The sequence below is a fragment of the Somniosus microcephalus genome, chromosome 9 (assembly GCF_052327205.1).
Source record: "Somniosus microcephalus isolate GS21.2 chromosome 9, FLI_Smic_1.0, whole genome shotgun sequence".
Classification (NCBI taxonomy): domain Eukaryota; kingdom Metazoa; phylum Chordata; class Chondrichthyes; order Squaliformes; family Somniosidae; genus Somniosus; species Somniosus microcephalus.
Genome location: NC_140995.1, coordinates 122,073,516 through 122,088,615, shown reverse-complemented (window position 1 = coordinate 122,088,615; position 15,100 = coordinate 122,073,516). Strand labels below are relative to the sequence as shown.

General features: G+C 41.1%; 1 protein-coding gene across 6 annotated transcripts in view; it reads left to right on the top strand.

The window, feature by feature from the left end:
• Positions 1-15,100, top strand: part of cd2ap (CD2-associated protein) — a 199,582-nt gene that overhangs the window by 78,389 nt on the left and 106,093 nt on the right. For 5 of the 6 annotated variants that reach the window (XM_085997104.1, XM_085997100.1, XM_085997099.1 and 2 more), the window contains exon 3: positions 13,913-14,060. In XM_085997104.1, coding sequence (XP_085853230.1) covers positions 13,913-14,060 — 148 coding nt within the window. Of the gene's footprint in view, positions 1-13,912; positions 14,061-15,100 lie in introns of those variants that run through there. The other variant, XM_085997105.1, reaches the window with a different exon arrangement.

The following is a 15,100-nucleotide window of genomic DNA, read 5'->3' as shown; positions in this document are numbered from 1 at the left end:
CTTGTTGGACTTTTTACATATTGGGTTAGAAAGGAGTCCTGTACATATTGTACGAATGCCATACCCCTTTACCTACCTCTTCTGTCCAATTAATATCTGGGTAGTTGAAATCTCCCATTCTTTTTTTTACTCATTTCAATAATTTGTTTGTATATTTCTTCCTCCACCTACCTTCCACTATTAGGTGGTCTGTAGACTAGCCCTATTGGTTTATTTGATCCTTTATTATCTTTTATCTGTATCTACATGGATTCTAATTCTGTCTTGCTGATAGCTGCGTCACTTTTTTCTACTGCCATTGTTATCCCTAATAAGTACAGCTACTCCACCTCCGCTTTCCCCCCCTCAATTATTTCTGAATATGTTATACCCTGCAATGTTTAATTCCCAGTCCTGATTTTTCTGTAGCATTGTCTCAGTAATCCCTATTTTGTTTGGTTCCTCGCAACACATGATTGCCTCCAGTTCCCCTGTTTTATTCCGGACACTCTGTGCATTGCTGTACAGATAGTTTAACTCATTTTTAATAGCAGTTCCTCTCTTTATTTTTAACTATCTTCTTAAACTCCTGTTTATTAACTCTATTTATTCCCTGGCCATTAATGTCCTCCTTACTTTATTCTTTCCTATGCTCTCCTTTCATGTTTTGTTTATATTTCGTCTGATTTCATTTCTTGTAGATCCCTTCCCCACCGTCTTACTAGTTCAAAGCCTTTGCTACCTCCCTATTTACCCTTTCCGCTAGGACATGGGTCCCATCCCGGTTCAGGTAGAGCCCGTCCCGTGGGTCACTGATTCAGTCATCGGAATAATAACCCCAAGCCAGCATGTGGATGTGCATCTCCCACTTTCCGAACTACATAGGTATTTTTAGAGAGATGGCTTCAATCCATCTTTAGAGCCACTCTGGACCTGCCTGACCTCCACACCTCTACAACCTGCAAATCAGACTTGCAGCTTGAGCATGGTTTCTCGGGTTGATGGACTTCAGTTAGATTTTTGAAGTGGCATCCCTACCGAAAGACCACCCCCACCCCCTTCACCCACCACACCCACACCCAATCTACGTATTGTGGAGCAGTTCTGATGCGTGTTGAATGTGCCCTGTCAGTAGTGCCACCAGAGCGTCTTACCATGAAGGGAGATCTGACTTTGACTTGAGAATCTCCACACTGGGGAGTGTTTCTTTTTAAAAGTCAAATCAGAATTTTTCCAAGGCTAATATTTTCTTCGAAGAAAAGGAGAACTACTCTCTCTGGATTTTCCTTCCGTTTCAATGTATTGGCCCTGCCTTGGAACAACAGAGCTTTAACTAGAATATATGTTTTTTTTAAAAAAACAGAAAAGAAGGACTTGCCTTTCACAACCACCGAACGTCTCAAAGCACTTTACAGCCAATGAAGTACTTTTTGAAGTGTAGTCACTGTTGTAATGTGGGAAATGTGGCAGCCAATTTATGCACAGCAAGCTCCCACAAACAGCAATGTGATAATGACCAGATAATCTGTTTTAGTAATGTTGGTTGAGGGATAAATGATGGCCAGGACACCGGGGATAACTCCCCTGCTCCTCTTCGAAATAGTGCCATGGGATCTTTTACGTCCACCCGAGAGAGCAGACAGGGCCTCTGTTTAACGCCTCATCCGAAAGACGGCACCTCCGACAGTGCAGCACTCCCTCAGCACTAGCTTTATGTACTCAAGTTGTGTTCCTCCCCAAAACAAAGAGATTGCTATAATACCAGATGAGTCATTGGCTTGCAGACTTGACTCCTGCTGGTGATGAGGTGGCACAGGTTGTATCATGTATTTGTGCGGTCGAGTTACGCAGCCAAATTATCTCCATGCAAATTGCTTGGATTTACTTGAAACTTGATATGCATTGTAAGTTCAGATGAAGTAAAAAAAAAAGTGCTACATTTTCGAAATTCTTCATCATTAAGTGGAGGTTATGGAACATGAGACAGACCAAATATGTAGCGGAAGTCCGACACAGTTGGAATACATTGTTTAATGCTTGCAGTTTCATGAGTCTGTATCAAAGGTTTACACTTTGAGTTTTGCAGTAGGCATTTTACACAAGTAAAAACAGCTGGTACTTTCTAAAATGTGTAAAAGAATTTCATCTGCAGGCCAACATTACTGGACTGAAAATGCTGTACAGCAATTGACAATAGGAAAAATTCTAAAGCTGTTATAAGTAAAGCACAAGTGAAGTAACTTATGTAGTTGCCAAAACCATGAATCAGCTATGAGACATAAAATGCTCTGGTTGGCTTCTTTCTAACAGAGAAGCAAATTCCGGGAAGAGCAGTAAATCTTCGAGCTATTTCTCTATTGTGTAATTTTAAAAAATCAATTAAATTTCTCTTCCTCATGGGAGACATGCCATGTTAACGTCTCTCGGCCAGCCTGGGAGCTGATCCAGAGCTACCAAACCTTGGGAGAAGGTGTGACAAACCAGTACTCATATGCATGTATGTTTTTAGAATATGTATAATGGGGTGTACTTTGAACATTTTCAGTAAAGGGGAAGGATTTCTAGAATTTATCTTATCTACTTTTTTACTCCGAGTTATGATCGGGGATGCACTGCCTGAAATTCAATAGAAACTTTTGAAAGGGAGTTGGATCTCTACTTAAAAGGAAACATTTGCAGGGCTATGGGGAAAGAGCAGAGGAGTGGGACTAATTGGTAGCTCTCTTCAGGGAGCCAACACCGACATGATGGGATGAATGGCCTCCTCCTGTGCTGTATGATTCTGATTCTACTAATGTGGGATTACTTTCTTGTGAAAATGTAATCGGATGTGTTAAAAGTTGGCAAAGGATGCTAATTTGGCTTAACTTTCACAACCAGCTAAACATTTCAACATTTTTTTCCATAATGCCAGACTAAGTGGTTCAAGTTTTAAATGATCAAAAAGCAAGTAATATCAATGTGATTCAAATCAGTCACATCTTTGGGGATGGGAAAATTCAAAATGTTTTCTGTAATTATTTAGGTTTTTTGCCCACCCTATTATGTATATCCCATAAAATTAGATGTACAGTCTAATTTTTTTTTTAAATCAACCTAATTCAGATACTTGCCTCCATCTCTCCTCCATTTCCACAGTCACAGCTGCACTCTAGCTACAATCCAACCTTCCCTTTCACTAAAGTTGTTGGAGGGTAAACAATATCCATGTACCAAGGAATTTTAAAATTTAATATTTGTGGGTACTTTTTTTTATTGCTAGTTCTGTAAAATGTATCGGTGCGTGGAGAACAGAGTATGCTACTTCTACTATCTAATAATATATATCGCTCTCTAACACTCCAGCACAGAAGATGTTCTAGCATAATTGAAAGTTTTTGAAGAATTGATGACTGCTGAAGATCTGTTGAACCACAAGCTGTGTTTTGTTTTTGTCAACAACAACTTGTGTTTATGTAGCGCCATTAGCGTATTAAAAGGTCCCAAGGAGTATTATAAGATGAAAAAATGTTGACACCGAGCCACATAAGGAGAAATTAGGGCAGATGACCAAAAACTTGGTCAAAAAGAGAGGTTTTAAGGAATGTCTTAAAGGAGGAAAGAGAGGCGGAGAGGTTTAGGTAGGGAATTCCAGAGCTTATGGCCTAGGCAACAGAAGTGTTTCTTCTATCCCTCCCTCCTATTTGTGCATTTTATGCACCATCCCTGAACTCGGCTCTTGTTATTAGAAGGTGTGCATGAAAGGTTGGGGCATGACTTGTAGCCTCCTAGCAATTCCTACTGTGATGGTCAGGCTTGACTTTGTCTTTCCACAAAATTTCTCTCTTTATTCCATTGATACTATGAAATGTCTGCTAGTTGTGATTTAGAAGAAGTGGCAAAGGATAAGAAAATATAATGTTGAGGGATATTAGTGCCAGGAAATGGAACTTCCATTTTAATGAAAGGGACGGTTGGGTTGTAGCTGGAGTGCAGCTGCAACAGTGGAAATGGACGCGCGAGATGGAGGCAAATATCTGAATTCGGTTGATTCCATTTTAGGCACCTGGTAACAGGCTGTGTAGTGTCAGGTGCAAAGTAAAAGTTCATTTCTTCTGTTCTGCCCTATCAGTGTGCTTTAAACTCCCCCACCAAGTTGAAAATTCCATACTGGACCATTGATGCTACTTGTTTCTCGTACCAAGGCATCCAATGGCCTCAGACTGTAAACTTAATGCCAAGTTAGAGGCAGTTCAGGGTTGTGGGCATGTTCTCACTAGGTACTGGGTTAATATCCTTAAGTTTTCCGTTCTAAGACATTTTCATTGCACCAGCAAATTATTCTTGCTGGAAAACCCCTGTAATGAAATATTAGGTAAATGTTGAATATTCAAATGAATGTAATTAACCTTGTCTTGTCTGACTGGAGCTGGTCATTTTAATGAGGGTATTATTTCCTCACTACTTTTCTTGTCTCTCTGTGAAAGGCATAAGTCACTACTAAGAGGACAGGTGGGTGTTAAAAAATGGACTGATGCATTATCCAACAGTAGAAAATGTGCAAGGGTGTCGTCATTCCTGCAGTAATATTTAACGGAAAGCCATGAAGCTTAAATGAAACAAAGTTACAATGATTCTATCGATTCATGACTTAGACTTGTCATAGTAGCGAGTAAGTACCTCAATCGGTTTGTAAAAGAAATCCAAAGAAAACTAATAACTTCGATCCCTTCCTTTCATGAAGGCACTGAATACAGTTTCGCAGAGACTTGGCAACTCACTGCTACCTTACCCAAGTGGCCATTTCTCTCTAACGAGCCTCAACACTGAGTGACAACAGCTATTCAACAATAGGGGTAGGATTGCAACAGCTCAGTCTATGCCTCACTCAATGTGAAGGGAGGAGTGTGGTGGGTGGGGGGAGGCTGTATAGGAATTATAAACTGAATTGTCACTCAACATCCACTTCAGCAAGGGTCACTGAACAGCTATCAGGAGCTGGAATCAAGGTGTTTTTTTTCCTTTGCCTCTTCCTCTCGCCCATCTTAACCCAGGGACCATTGAGGCAACCCTGTGATGACCTTGCTGAGATAAGGTGAGAGGATTAAACCTGGGATATTCCTTGTATGTGTGGCTCAGTACCATATGGAGTGTGATGCTTTTACTCTGGGTTTTGGGAGGACTGGTCAAAAGTTTTCCAAATCATTAATAAATCAGTAACTTGCACTATAAAGCATCCATATGCTAGATAAAAATTATCACTGATCATACACTTGTGTGATGCAATCAATTCACTACCTCTGCTTGCTTACATAACAGTCACCATTAATGTTAGACCTGTAACCATAGGAACATAGGAACAGGAGTAGGCCATTTAGCCCCTCGAGCCTGTTCCGCAATTCAATGAGATAATGGCTGATCTGCGACCTTTGCCCCATGTGCCTTAATACCTTTGGTTAACAAAAATCTATCAATCTCGGATTGAAAAGTAACAATTGATCTGGCATCAGTTGCCATTTGCGGAAGAGAGTTCCAAACTTCTACCACCCTTTGCGTGTAGAAGTGTTTCCTAATTTCACTCCTGAAAAGTCTGGTTTTAATTTTTAGACTATGCCCCTTAGCCCTAGACTCCCCAACCAGCGGAAATAGTTTCTCTCTATCTACCCTATCTGTTACCCTTAATATCTTAAACTTCAATCAGATCACCCCTTAACCTTCTAAATTCTAGGGAATCAACCCTAATTTGTGTAATCTCTCCTCGTGAATTTAACCTTTGGCATCCGGGTATCATTCTGGTAAACCTATGCTGTATCCTTCCAAGGCCAATGTATCCTTCCTAAGGTGTGGTGCACAGAACTGCTCACCACGCCACCAGTTCTATATCCCAGTGCTCCTAGCTTAAACTGCTCTTTTGCAAGAAACAGCCCAGCTTTGGAAGGAAAAAAAAATCTGTAACCCGCTGAATATTTTTTACAGTGGGTAAGTGAACATCATTACGGTTTATTGAAATCTTTGTGACAAAACTGAGTTTCCATAGATAGAGTTTAAAATGATCCAAGTGACTGAGAAATATGAAAAGTATATGAAGACAGCTAAATGGAAGAGGTGAAAAATTGTGTTAATATGGAAGAAGACTGGTAGACAATATAAAGAGAAATGACAATGACTTATATAAGTACACAAGAATTAAAAGGATAGTTCAACTACCCCGAAATTAATTGGCCAGAAGCACAAGGTAAAGATATTAAGGGAATGGAGTTCCTACAATTTGTAAAGGACTCCTTTCTAACCCAGTAGGTAAGAAGCCCAAGGGAGGATTTGCTACTAAATCTAGTAATGAGGATGGAACCAGAACATAGAAACATAGAAGATAGGAGTAGGCCATTCGGCCCCTCGAGCCTGCTCCGCCATTCAATGAGATCATGGCTGATCATCCAAATTCAGTACCCTATCCCTGCCATCTCCCCATATCCCTTGAGCCCTTTAGCCTGAAGAAATATATCCAACTCCTTTTTGAATATATTTAATGAACTGGCCTCCACCGCCCTCTGGTAGAGAATTCCACAGGTTCACCATTCTCTGGGTGAAGAAATTCCTCCTCATCTCTGTCCTAAATGGCTTACCACTTACCCTTAGACTGTGACCCCTGGTTCTGGATTCCCCTGCCATCAGGAACATCCTTCCTTGCATTTAGTCTGTCTAGTCCTGTTAGAATTTTATAAGTTTCAATGAGATCCCCCCTCATTCTTCTAAACTCCAGCGAGTATAAGCCCAATCGACTCAATCTTTCCTCATACGTCACTCCTGCCATCCCAGGTATCAGTCTGGTGAATCTTCACTGCACTCCCTCCATGGCAAGAACATCCTTCCTCAGATAAGGCGACCAAAACTGCACACAATACTCAAGCTGTGGTCTCACCAAGGCCCTGTACAACTGCAGCAAGACATCCTTGTTCCTGTACTCGAACCCTCTCGCTACGAAGGCCAACATACCATTTGCCTTCTTAACTGCCTGCTGCACCTGCATGCTTACCTTCAGCAACTGGTGCACAAGGACACCCAGGTCTCGTTGCACTTCCCTTTCTCCCAATCTATTGCCGTTCAGATAATCTGCGTTCCTGTTTTTGCCACCAAAGTGGATAACCTCGCCTTCATCCACTTTGGGCAGATGCAGTATAATCACCCAACCTGTCCAAATCATACTGGAGTTTCTCGGCATCCTCCTCACAGCACACACACCCACCTAGCTTTGTGTCGTCTGCAAACTTGGAGATACTACATCCAGTTCCCTTGTCTAGATCATTAATATACATTGTGAATAGCTGGGGTCCTAGGACCGATCCCTGCAGTACCCCACTAGTCACTGCCTGCCACTTGGGAGAAAAAGACCTGTTTATTCCAGCTCTTTGCTTCCTGTCTACCAACCAGTTCTCTATCCAAGTCAGTACCTTGCCCCCAATCCCATGTGCCTTAACTTTACATGCTAATCTCTTATGCGGGACTTTATCGAAAGCCTTCTGAAAGTCCAAATACACCATATCCACTGGTTCTCCCTTATCTATTTTACCAGTTACATCCTCAAAAAATTCCAGTAGATTAGTCGAGCATGATTTACCTTTTGTAAATCCATGTTGACTTTGTCCGATCCTGTCACTGTTTTCCAAGTGCTCTGCTATTACATCTTTTATAATGGACTCTAGCATTTTCCCCACTTCTGATGTCCAGCTTACCGGTCTATAATTCCACGTTTTCTCTCTACCACCTTTTTTGAATAGTGGGGTAACATTAGCTACCCTCCAATCCATGGGAACTGTTCCAGAGTCTATAGAATTTTGGAAGATGACCAGCAATGCATCTACTATTTCTAGGGCCACTTCCTTAAGTACATTAGGATGTAGATTATCAGGCCCTGGGGATTTATCGGCCTTCAATCCCGTCAATTTCCCTATCACCATTTCCCGACAAATACTGATTTCTTTCAGTTCCTCCCCCTCATTAGACCCTATGTTCCCCGATATCTCTGGGAGATTATTTGTGTCCTCATTTGTGAAGACAGAACCCAAGTATGTATTTAATTGGTCTGCCATTTCTTTGTTCCCCATTATAAATTCCCATGATTCTGACTGCAAGGGACCTACGCTTGACTTCACCAATCTTTTTCTCTTCACATATCTATAGAAGCTTTTACAGTCAGTTTTTATGTTCCCTGAAAGCTTACACTCATACTCTATTTTCCCCCTCTTAATTAATCCCTTTGTCCTCCTCTGTTGAATCTTAAACTGCTCCCAATCCTCAGGTTTACTGCTTTTTCTGGCCAATTTACATGTCCTCTCCTTGGATGTTATGCTATCCCTAATTTCCCTTGTTAGCCACAGTTGATTCACGTTTTTTGTTTTATTTTTATGCCAAACAGGGATGAACAAATTCTGTAGTTCATCCGTGCGATCTTTAAATGTTTGCCATTGTCTATCCACTGTCAACCCTTTAAGTAACATTCCCCAATCCATCCTACCCAACTCGCGCCTCATACCATCGTAGTTTCCTTTATTTAAATTCAGGACCCTAGCCGCTGAGTCAAATACTTCACTCTCCATCTTAATGAAGAATTCGATCATATTATGATCGCTCCGCCCCAAGGGGCCTCGCACAACAAGATTGCTAATCAATCCTTTCTCATTACATAATGCCCAGTCTAAGATGGCCTGATCTCTAGTTGGTTCCTCGACATATTGGTCCAGGAAACCATCCCGTATACACTCCAGGAATTCCTCCTCCACAGTATTGTTACTAATTTGGTTAGCCCAATCTATATGTAGATTAATGTCACCCATGATAACTGCTGTGCCCTTATTGCACGCGTCTCTAATTTTCCGTTTAATGCCATCCCCAACCTCCGCATTACTGTTTGGGTGTCTGTGTACAACTCCCACTACCGTTTTCTGTCCCTTGGTATTTCTCAGCTCTACCCATACAGATTCTACATCATCAGAGCTAATATCCATCCTTACTATTGTTAATCTCCTCTTTAACCAGCAATGCTACCCCACCTCCTTTTCCTTTTTGCCTGCCTTTCCTGAATATTGAATACCCCTGGATGTTGAGTTCCCAGCCCTGGTCGCCCTGGAGCCATGTTTCCAGAGTCCCAATCATATCATATCCGTTTACTTCTATTTGCGCAGCTAATTCATCCACCTTATTACGAATGCTCCTCGCATTAAGACACAAAGCCTTCAGGCTTGTTTTTTTTTAACACTCTTAGACCTTTTAGAATTATTATTTACTGTGGCCTTGTTGGATTTAAACCCTTGATTTCTCTGACTGCCACTTTTGCTTTTCTCCTTCCTGTCTTTTGCTTCTATCCTTGTTTCCCTTTCCTCTGTCTCCCTGCACAGGTTCCCAACCCCCTGCCATTTTAGTTTAAACCCTCCCCCACAGCACTAGCAAACACTCCCCTTAGGACATCGGTCCCAGCCCTGCCCAGGTGCAAACCATCTGTTTTGTACTGGTCCCACCTCCCCCAGAACTGATTCCAATGTCCCAGGAATTTGAATCCCTCCCCCTTGCACCATTCCTCTAGCCAAGTATTCATCTGAAATATCCTTCTATTTCTACTCTGACTAGCACGTCGCACTGGTAGCAATCCTGAGATTACTACCTTTTGAGGTCCTATTTTTTAATTTACCTCCTAACTCCCTATATTCAGAACCGAGAGGAAAAGGAAAAGTAAAGGAACATTTAGGCAATAATGACCCAAATATAATACGCTTTAAGATAATAATTGAGAAGCACCTAAGCATGACAAAGATCAGGGTAATAGATTGGAGAGAAGCCGATTTTGAGAGGCTGAGAATAGAACTTGGGAAAGTAAAATGGACAACAATACTGGCAAATGATGTAGAATAGCAATGGGAAACATTTAAAACGGTGTTCAACAGAGTCCAAGAAAAATGTATTCTGCTAAAAAAACAAAAACAAACATTAATGAGACACCATGGATGAATAAAGACTTAAGGAAAAAATTGAGGGAAGAGGCGTGCACTAAATACATAGACAGCAGGGGAGAGCATGACTAAGGAGACCATGAAGCGATTAAGAGAAGTTTAAAAAAAAAAAAAAAAAATTAGATGGCAGAGAGGAACTAATGAAATTAAATTGTCATGGAATATCTAAAAAATAGTAAAATATTCTGCAGGCACATGAATAAAAAAAGACGGATGGGAATAGGGTCACTAAGGGATAGACAGGATAAAATGCAGGCAGCGATAGCGAAATGGCAGAAATATTAAATAATTACTTGGCTTCAGTATTTACTAGAGAGACGGATCAGGTGGGCATGTCATTGGAAGATGAGGTTAGAAATAATATAACCACATTTGAAATACAGGAGAAATCTTAAATAAACTAATCCAACTCCGGATGAAACCCCTGGATGGATTATTTCCCCGCATTTTAAAAGAATCTAGTGAAGAGATAACAGAGGCACTATTACACATATTTAATAATTTGTTAGAAAAAGATGTAATGCCAGAGGACTAGTAGGCAGCTAACATGATACCTATATTTAAGAAGGGAGTTAGAACATTTTGATAGTGTTTCCACTTACGGGGAAGAGCAAAACTAGAGGCCAACATATAAGATAGTCACCAAGAAATGTAATGGGGAATTCAGAAGAAACTTCTTTACCCAGAGTAGTGAGAATGTGGAACTTGTTACCACAGGGAGTGGTTGAAGCGAATAGTATAGATGCATTTAAGGGGAGGCTACAGAAGCATATGTGGGAGAAGGGAATAGAGGGTTCTGCTGATGGTGTTAAATGAGGAAAGACCCGAGGAGGCTCGAGTGCAGCATAAATGGACTGGTTGGGCCAAATTGCTGTATATTCGATGTAATTCTATCTACATATAGCACCTTTTAATATAGAAAAGCATCCAAGGTGTGTAGCAGAATCAGCTAAGAACATAAGAAATAGGAGCAGGAGTGGGCCAATCGGCCCCTCGAGCCTGCTCCGCCATTCAATAAGATCATGGCTGATCTGATCCTAACCGCCAATCTACTATCACAGAACCATCTCCTGAATCTAACAGAATTAGACACACGAAATAGGAGCAGGATCAGGCTACACGGCCCCTGGGCCCACTCCGCTACCCACAGGGCCATGACCGATCCGAACCTAGACTCGTGTCCAAATTCCTGCCCGCTCCCCGTAAGCCTTAATTCCCTTTACTTCTAGGAAACTGTCTATTTCTGTTTTAAATTTATGTAATGATGTAGCTTCTACAGCTTTTTGGGGCAGCATATTCCATGGACCTACCACCCTCTGAGTGAAGTAGTTCCTCCTCATCTCAGTTTTGAAAGAGCAGCCCCTTATTCTAAGACTATGCCCCCTAGTTCTAGTTTCACCCATCATCGGGAACATCCTCCCCGCATCCACCCGATCCAACCCCTTCACAATCTTATGTTTCAATAAGATCGCGCCTCATTCTTCTGAATTCTTCTCAACTCCAATGAGTAGAGTCCCAATCTACTCAACCTCTCCTCATATGTCCATCCCCTCATCCCCGGGATTAACCGAGTGAACCTTCTTTGTACTGACACGAGAGCAAGTATGTCCTTTCTTAAGTATGGACACCAAAACTGTACGCAGTATTCCAGGTGCGGTCTCACCAATACCTTGTACAACTGAAGCAATACCTCCCTATTTTTATATTCTATCCCCCTAGCAATGAAAGCCAACATTCCATTGGCCTTAATCACTTGCTGCACCTGCATACTAACCTTTTGAGTTTCGTGCACCAGGACCCCCAGATCCCTTTGTACTTCAGTACTTTCCAGTTTCTTGCCATTAAGATAATAACTTGCTCTACGATTTTTCCTGCCAAAGTGCATAACCTCACACTTTCCAGTATTGTATTCCATCTGCCAAATCTCTGCCCACTTACTTAGCCTGTCTATGTCCCCTTGCAGGTTTTTTATGTCCTCCTCACTCACTACTTTCCCTCACATCTTAGTATCATCTGCAAACTTTGATATGTTACACTCGGTCCCCTCCTCCAAATTGTTAATATAGATTGTAAAGAGTTGGGGACCCAGCACTGACCCCTGTGGAACACCACTAGTTACTGATTGCCAGTCTGAGAATGAACCATTTATCCCAACTCTCTGCCTTCTGTTAGATAGCCAATCCTCTATCCATGCCAGAATATTACCCCCAATCCTGTGATTTTTTTTTTATCTTAAGCAATAATCTTTTGTGTGGCACCTTGTCAAATGCCTTTTGGAAGTCTAAATACACTACGTCCACTGGTTCCCCTTTATCCACCCTATATGTTACTTCCTCAAAGAACTCCAGCAAATTTGTCAAACATGACTTCCCCTTCATAAAACCATGCTGACTTTGTCCTATTAAATTATGATTATCCAAATGTCCTGTTACTGTCTCCTTAATAATGGACTCCCAAATTTTACCTACCACAGATGTTAGGCTAACCGGTCTATAGTTTCCAGCCTTCTGTCTACTGCCCTTTTTAAATAAGGGTGTTACATTAGCAGTTTTCCAGTCTGCCGGGACCTTTGCCGAGTCCAGGGAGTTTTGGAAAATTATTACCAATGCATCCACAATCCCTACCACCACTTCCCTCAAGACCCTAGGATGTAAGCCATCAGGTCCAGGTGATTTATCCGCCTTGAGTCCCATTATTTTACCGAGTACCACTTCCTTAGTGATTTTGATCGTGTTTAGCTCCTCCCCCCCCCTGTTTGTCCAGTGTTGGGATATTCTTAGTGTCTTCTGCTGTAAAGACTGATATAAAATATTCATTCAGTGTTTTTGCCATCTCCATATTTCCCACCATTAATTTCCCGGTCTCATCCTCTAAGGGACCAACATTTACTTTAGCCACCCTTTTTCTTTTTATATAACTATAAAAACTCTTACTATCATCTGTTTTTATATTTTTTGCTAATTTACTTTCATAATCTATCTAAAAGTTGACATTGAGCCAAAGCTGGAGATGTTATGATGGGTGACTAAAAGCTTGATCAGTGGTTTTAACGTAGGACTTAGTGGAGAAGGAGGAGGTGGAAAGGCTGAGAGGTTTAGGAAGGGAATTCCAGCACTTGGAGCCCAGACTGTTGAAGGCACTTCTGCAAATGGTGGGACAAAGGGAGTGGGGAAATGCACAAGAGGCCAGAATTGGAGGAACACTGAATTGTTGTTGGGCTGGAGGAGGTTGCAGAAATAGGGAGGGGTAAGGTCATTAAGGGATTTGAACACTAGGATGAGGATTTTAAATTGGCTGAGTTATGGGGTTGGGGTCTAATGTTGGTCAGTGAGCTCTGGGTTGAGCGGGACTTGGTGCGGCAGATTTTTGGAAGAGCTGAAGTTTATGTAGGTCGAGGGTGGCAGGCTGTCAGGAGCACATCAGAATAGTGGAGTCTGCAGGTGGCAGACATGGATGAGGGTTTCGGCAGCAGATGTATTTCAACAGTAGGGGTTTCTGTGGCTTGTTGCTATTGATAATTCTTAATTTTGCATGCAGAAAATGAAGTTCAAGGGATACTCTTGGAAAGCAGAGTACTGGGATGGTAACTTTGCATTTTGAATCTGCTTATTGAGATTGTACAAGTGACTGGATGCTGACTGGCAAAACTGATCTGGTGTTCTTGAATGCTTGCAGATGAAAAATGTAAATTACTCGTGCAAAATTGTTAAGAAATGCAGCAAGTCAGCTTTTTTAAACTTTCACATAATCCCTTGGCACTCCCATCTCCATGGAGAATAGAAGGACACCCAGTTGAATATTTTTTTGCTAAGGAAATGGTGTAATACGATACTATCTTCAACTTTCTTTTGGCACCACTTCTAGCCACATTGCGAAGTCTTGTATACCAATTACTGTTTTATGACGTAAAATTCATTAACAAATAAGGAACATTTATTCCCCTTTTTTTGCAGGAAATAAAAAAAGATGGAGAAACGAAAGACGAAAACCCAGTGTTTAAACGAGAAAAATCTGGAAATGTCGCCAATTTGGTACAGCGCATGAGTACTTTCGGATTTCCAGTTGGTGGGTTCCCACCTCAACCCAAGTCTCTCAGAAGAAGTAAGTACATCACTTTTATTACTGATTTGTGCTTTGAGTTACAGAATGAGTATTATACCAGAACTACTCCAGTAGTAGGCACTGTGCACAACGGTACTGAAGTCAATCTAAAAGTTATCTTGCATAATTGATTGCATTTGGTAGTTTAACGTTTATTTATTTTTGAATATCTAGTGTTCTGGAAATGGTTTTATACCTTTTTTGTAGAGCTTTCATAACTGTATTTACAGAATACAGAGAACCTTGCAAATGTTTTTAATTTGCTTCACGTTTTATGCACATTGTTCTTTTCAAAATAAGATACCACTTTTTCAACCCCCTCAAAGCCCTTTTCATCCCAAGCCCACCTTTAGTTGGAGGATATGAAAATTTGGGATAAGAATATTGTTAGAGCAGCACAGTGGGAGCTAAAAAGATTTTGCTTATTGAATAAGTTGCTGCCATATGTATTTTCATCATATAAGTTAACTGCTGAAATTGGCCCAAGGGAAGGAGCAATGCCCCAAATCAAACTTATTGCCACTTGGTTAATCATACTGATGTTCCCTATCTGTGATGCATTTTGTTTTATTATCCAATTAAGTTTTGATATGTTGCAATCACATGGGAAATAACTGAATGCTTTAAAAACTAATTTTAAGCTCAAGTGTCATACTTTTTATTGACTTTTAGTCCCGTCACAACATGAAAACTGACATGAGCAGTAATTGATTTGATTGAAAATCTGAAGACTATTCGACTTTTAAATTCATCCATTCCAGTTCAGGGTGAGGCAGTGGAAAGCATATGCTCAACTTAATGTGATAGCAAAATACTGCGGAAGCTGGAAATCCAAAATAACAACAGAAAACGCTGGAAAAACTCAGCAGGCCAGGCAACATCCGTGGAGAGAGAAACAGTCAATGTTTCGGGTCGAAACTCTGCTACAGAACTGAGGGGGAAAAAAGGCAGGAAATTAAAAGGCAGTTTGGGGGCTGGGAAATAGGGGAGGGGATGAAAGAAGAGACATTAAGAGATATTCAAGGTGAGACGAGATAGTA